Raw genomic sequence first — 5979 nt, forward strand, 5'->3', positions numbered from 1 at the left:
TCTTTGTTTGAACAATGTTCATGTTCAACAAAACCTTTCCACATCACTATTTTTCCCGAAAGAAAATTACTATCTCGCACATTCACAACAATGAGCGAGGAGTTCATATTAAAAAGATTAGATAAAGTTGCGGATATCTTCTAATCCTCTTCGTAAACAATCTTCAATGAACAAAAAACAACAATAAAATGTAAATTTTAATTAGTATGGCTTCTAATTCCCGCGTTCCTGGAAAAAGTATTAAATGAAAAATTCAAGATCATCAGTTGTCCCTTCGTGTATTGAAACCAAACTTTGGTCGTACTGGTTTATTTCGTTGAGATTGAAAAATATTTATAATTGGTTTTCGGTTTGCATTCTTTTCATCATTCAGTGTTCGACCAACATGTACCTTTTGCAAAACGAGTTCTTTGAAAAAAAAAACTTGCACTTTAACATAACGAACTCAAATTGGTATCTTGACGAACCCCACCTCAAAGGAGTGCCGCATCCTCTTGGTGTCCTTTCAAGACGGAAATCCTTGAGAAAGTTCAAATTTTGAGAACTCAGCTGCTATTTTGTAGTTGGTTGCATGCGTTAAAAATCATATGACATTCACCAAAAAACAGTAACCGATCTCGTAAAATTGTAATTAAATGTCAACAATTTCCCTCAAAATCGTTCCGGGTCACACTGGAACAAAATCAAAAACCAACCACCCGTTTTCCGATCGGCACCCGCTTTTTCTTCCCGCCGAATACTTCGCATCTCCCTCTTTTTTCTAATTCGTTTCCTTAGGTGTAGGCATCACGACTACAAACTGATCAGACTACAACCAAGGAGGGGCGGGGCGAGAAGATACACAGAGGGAATAGATAGGATAGAGACAGTGCCACCTGGCATATAAATATCTACATGAAGACCTCACATCTCAGTTGTTTTCAAAACACAATGGGTCTTCTCGTTTGTTTTGTGGCTGTTTTTGCTGTTATTGCAAGGTAAGGGCAAGGTAACTTTTCCACTAATTTGTTTTTTACAGTTACTTCAAATGGATTCATACCTACTGGAAAAGAAGAGGTGTAGACGGCCCGGTTGGTTTGCCATTTATTGGATCATTTTATGATCTTGCTGATAAGGATAAACCAAGAGGATATATCCTCCATGAGTGGACCAAGGTTAGCACTTGATTGTTGATAGAAAAAACTATTCAAAATTTGAATTTATAGAAATTCGGTTCAATTTTTGGTTACTACGAAGGTGCGACACCTGTATTGGTTGTGAGTGATGTGTATGTTCTACAAGAAATCTTCATCAAGAAATTCGATTGCTTCTACGCTAGAAAAAATACCAATCGCATACATGGGGACTTGGAGTGCTCTCAAGAAGAGCCAAGAGTCAATCTCTTTGCTGCTCGTGGAGCAAGATGGAAGAGGTTGAGATCTTTGGCATCTCCTGCTTTCTCGGTCCGAGCATTGAAACAGGTAGAATTATTTTTACTAACTGTAAGAGTAATCCGATACATCTTTAGGTCCATAACACAATGGAAAACAGCGTTCTCTGCATGATTGATCACATGGCGAAACATGAAAACAGTGCAGCTTTCAACATTCATGAGTAGAACCATTCTACAGGAAAATTAGGTTGTTATTAAAAAATTGCAGATATTACCAAGAGTTTACATACGATGTCATTTCCCGTCTTGCAATGGGACAAGCTTATTCTGAACAGTTCAATAATGAAGGCGTGAACATTGTCAAGAAGGTAAATTAACTATTATTCTGCTCTCCACATGTTCTGGTGTTTCAGATCTTTATGCGTAGCAACAGAACACTGCCATGGTACTTGGCAGTTTTGTTCCCAAGGTTCCAAAATACCGTGAAGAACTTTTTCTTCAAACACGAGTCGATTCGAGGAGGAGATGTCGCCCTACTATACAAGTTCTGCGAAAAAGCAGTTTATGATAGAATCAAAGAAAGGGTGAGTTACAATCGAACTTGTTCAAATCGGGAATTCCGTTTTCCCCGTTTTCCTGAAATCTTCGGAATTTTATCCGGCGGGAATTGTCTTGAAATATTCATGTCAATTTGTTTAACTGAGAAAATTTGTTAGGAAACCATTTTTGTCGGTTTTCAAGAAAATGTATCAATATCTTGTCAAAAATGTATAGAAATTAACAAAAACCAACTAACAAAAATAGTGAAAAACTAGCAAAAGTTAATTGAGAAACCAATTTCCCGATTTTTCGAAAATTCCGAAATACTAATTTCAAGAACAAAATTTCTCTTTAAAAATATTTGGAAAATTTTTTGAGTACTACATTTCCAAAACAAATATTTTCGAAAAAATTTTTGAGAACAAATATTCCCGGAAGAAATTTTTTAAACAAATCTGGTTCATACATAAATGCACAGTAATTCATCAAAAAAACTCAGTCCGCCAACGCCGAACAAGAAATTGAAAACGACCAGAACGATTTCATCGACATGTTCTTGGACTACTACACTGAAGCTGAAATCGAGGATGCTGAATTTGGAACAACTGTAGAGAAAAAGGTCACGTCTGAAGATGTAATCGGATCTTGTTTCGTTTTCCTTCTTGCTGGATTTGACACAACTGCGAATGCGCTCGCCTACGCATCATACCTACTCGCTAAGAACCCAGAAAAAATGCACAAGGCTCAGCAAGAGATTGACGAGATCTGCACTTCAGAGAACATTTCCTACGATGATATAGCCAAGCTGAACTATTTGGACGCTATAATAAAAGAAGCTCTCAGAATCTACCCTGTTGCTTGGTTGTAAGTATAGTGCACGAATTCAGAAAATTTTCGAAATTTCAATTTTTTCAGTGCCTGCTCTCGTGAATGTGTGAAGACTACAACTTTGGGTGGCCTCGTTATCGATAAAGGTGTCCGAATTGAAGCAGATGTTACCGCTCTTCACCACTCTAAAGAAATATGGGGAGAGAATGCTGAGCAATTTGTTCCGGAAAGGTAACAACAAGATGATATTGGGAACGTAACACCAAACTTCATTTTTAGATGGCTGGAATCTTCGGCTCCACGCCACACAATGTCTTGGATACCATTTGGTGCTGGACCACGTCAATGTGTTGGAATGAGACTGGGAATGTCGGAAGCTAAAACTGCACTGGCTCATGTGCTCAGGAAGTGGTCTATCGTCGCTGGACCTGAAACTGAGGAGCAACTTCGCATTCAAGGATGTACGACTACGTCTCCGGAAAGTGTTACTGTGTATTTGGAGGCCAGGTTCTGATCCTACAGACAATCATTTCACCACTAGCTTTCACTCTCAATCTCATTCTTATTTTTCCGGATTCCATTTAATCATTGATGTGCAGAACAATGTGGCTACTTCACATTAATTATTTTCAATAATAACTGTCATTTGATAAATTTCAACTTCTGGTGTTTCGAATTACATCATCATTTTTTTTGACATATCATACAAAAAAAAGCACGCATCAAGTAGAAAATCATCAAACTACATGTGTCTAGTAGCTGTCAATTATGAAAATGAGTTGATCAGGAAACGAAAGACCAGAAAAATAAAAAACTGAAGAATAAATAATTGGGGTATGTAAAAAGCTTGAAATATAAATATATTAACAAGCAAATATATTCTTACATGAAAAAAAATGCAGCCTTCCGGAACTATTTTTTTCTATAATTCCAAATCTACTTCTATCGGGATTCCCAAAATTGGCATCATGGAAATTCTGAAAAAAAGCACAAAACAAGATAGATTTTCCCAAACTTGTACAAGATGTATTAAAATTTCAAAATCTATAGGTCAATTTTAGTCGGCTCGGACCACACAAATTACAAAAATTTTTGATTTTTTCTCCCCAACAATGGTCTGAAAAATAAACAAATTGTATATTGCAAATGTAAAGTATTAGGCTTGTAGATATTCTTCCCAGAATGGTCTAGGAACTCAAAAAATCTGATATTTAGATAATCAGAATGTGAAGAGCTCGAGGGTGGCTTCAAACCAAAGGTGGAACAAAGCTAATTTGTTATAGCTCTTAAAAAATTAAGTGAACATGACTCTTTTAGTTTTTGTGATAGTCCGTCCCAAATGCGGTACAACTTTTTTCGGAAATTTTGTTTTGGTCATAACTTTTTTCATAGTAGAGCTTCCGGGTAGTACTTTTTTGCATTAGTGTCGATATGGGACGGGCAGTACGCTGATTTAGTTTTTGACCTACCAAATGTTGACCTACCGTAATCCAACTCGCTGTTTTCATTCTTTGATCATTTGATTTATCAAATCATTAATAGGAATATTAATTCTTCAACAATTTTTCCCAAATAAGAAATCTTTTCACTTACCAACTACTTTTATTTCCTCTTATTCTATCTGTCAGTACCGGGTGGGTGCGATCCGATTGTGAATTCTTTATTTTAGAAATGTCTCAATTTTTATTAAAGATGCCAATGCACAAAAACTAGTTTGAGATTTTCTGTGCTGTTATATTCCCGACTTCGGGAGAGAATCCGTCTAAAATCTTATTAAATCGCAAAGCACCCATCTGTTGACCCCTTTCCTGTTACATCTCTTTGACGCATTGCTGAGAACACAGCAAAATTATTTAAGGTGTCGGTGTTCCGACAAAGAGGGAAAATGGTACAGATGGCGGTGTCCCGCCAAAGAGCCAAAATAGCACAAATGAAAGAGATGAGAGACGCAGAGAAAAATCCCTTTTTTGCTATTTGGAGGGATGCCGCCACTGTATGGTGTAATAATGACCACGTCAATATAATATGATACAACCCGCCGCAAAAGAGTCCCAAATTCATTAGCATTCGATGTTCTTGCTGGCGAAGAAGATTGATCAGGTCTAGTGAAGTCTATGAGACTTGAATATTCTAGTTTGTCTGAACCTCACTAGCAGTACGTCTTTGGAACCCCGATTGGGTTCCATATCCTTTATTTTTTCTGAAATTTCAACAACCCTCTATTTCTTATTTAAACTTTTGATTCCTGTACTATATACCTGGAAAAGAATATCACGAAGGACGATGAAGGTGAGAGTTTGAAGCTTTTTAGAGTGCATCCTTGTATTTATTTTAAGCCGCAGATAGACCCTATAGAATTTCACTTGCTTTTTGAGCTCAATTATCATTAATGATACTCATATAAACATTTTGTTAATTTACAATTTTTGGATATCTTTTATACGATTTGAGATAATGGTGCTCAAAGGGTACGTGTATAGCGGACATATATTAGATCAAAGGTCATCTAGAGAAGTGATTTTAAACGCAAAACATTGACAAATTGTTTTTCAGAAATTCCTCTTCGAAGACGTCAAATCCGTTCCCTATATGGAATTCCTCATTTCCGATATGGACATCGCCAATTTCAAGCCAGACACTGTTCTCATGATCGCCAAAAAATTCATGGAAATCAATGGGATGCAACGTCCGATACCTTTAGAATCTCCTGGCATCGTACGAGTAGACTCGGATTCAGATGGCTCAGAATTAGCGCCAAGAGCTCCAGAAGCTCAACTACCGTAGCCTAAGCTTTTTGGTAAGACCATCGCAATCCGTGGATTTGGACAAAAACGAATGGACGAGGCGTCGTCCGGGACTTGGGCAAGCGGAAGTCATATCCACCAAATCGTCTTCTTCAGAAACTTGAAAATTGGAATGCGATTTTTTAATTTTTGAACACTGCGTTTTCATACTGTTCCGTTCTCAAATGAATTATTTTTAATTAAAATGAACTAAACCAATCCTTAATTTCAAAATTGTTTTTTATTTAATTTTATGATTTTTAGAAGAGAAATTCAGAAACTTGAAAATTGGAATGCGATTTTTTAATTTTTGAACACTGCGTTTTCATACTGTTCCGTTCTCAAATGAATTATTTTTAATTAAAATGAACTAAACCATTCCTTAATTTCAAAATTGTTTTTTATTTAATTTTATGATTTTTAGAAGAGAAATTCAGAAACTTGAAAATTGGAATG

At 36.4% G+C, this 5979-nt stretch overlaps 2 protein-coding genes across 2 annotated transcripts; both read left to right on the top strand.

Annotated features, from left to right (window-relative positions):
• Positions 1-930: 930 nt before the first annotated feature.
• Positions 931-3254, top strand: Cbr-cyp-13B2 (the record flags this gene model as incomplete). The annotated part of the gene is made up of 9 exons (XM_002645571.1): positions 931-977; positions 1019-1154; positions 1206-1460; positions 1508-1593; positions 1641-1740; positions 1786-1956; positions 2412-2776; positions 2828-2971; positions 3020-3254. The coding sequence occupies 9 exons, from the start codon at positions 931-933 to the stop codon at positions 3252-3254; spliced, it is 1539 nt and encodes a 512-aa protein (XP_002645617.1).
• Positions 3255-5023: 1769 nt separating this feature from the next.
• On the top strand, positions 5024-5524 carry CBG05343 (the record flags this gene model as incomplete). Its single annotated transcript, XM_002645572.1, has 2 exons — positions 5024-5029; positions 5294-5524. The coding sequence occupies 2 exons, from the start codon at positions 5024-5026 to the stop codon at positions 5522-5524; spliced, it is 237 nt and encodes a 78-aa protein (XP_002645618.1).
• Between the last annotated feature and the right edge of the window lie 455 nt (positions 5525-5979).

Source organism: Caenorhabditis briggsae (assembly GCF_000004555.2).
Source record: "Caenorhabditis briggsae complete genome, chrX, whole genome shotgun sequence".
NCBI lineage: Eukaryota > Metazoa > Nematoda > Chromadorea > Rhabditida > Rhabditidae > Caenorhabditis > Caenorhabditis briggsae.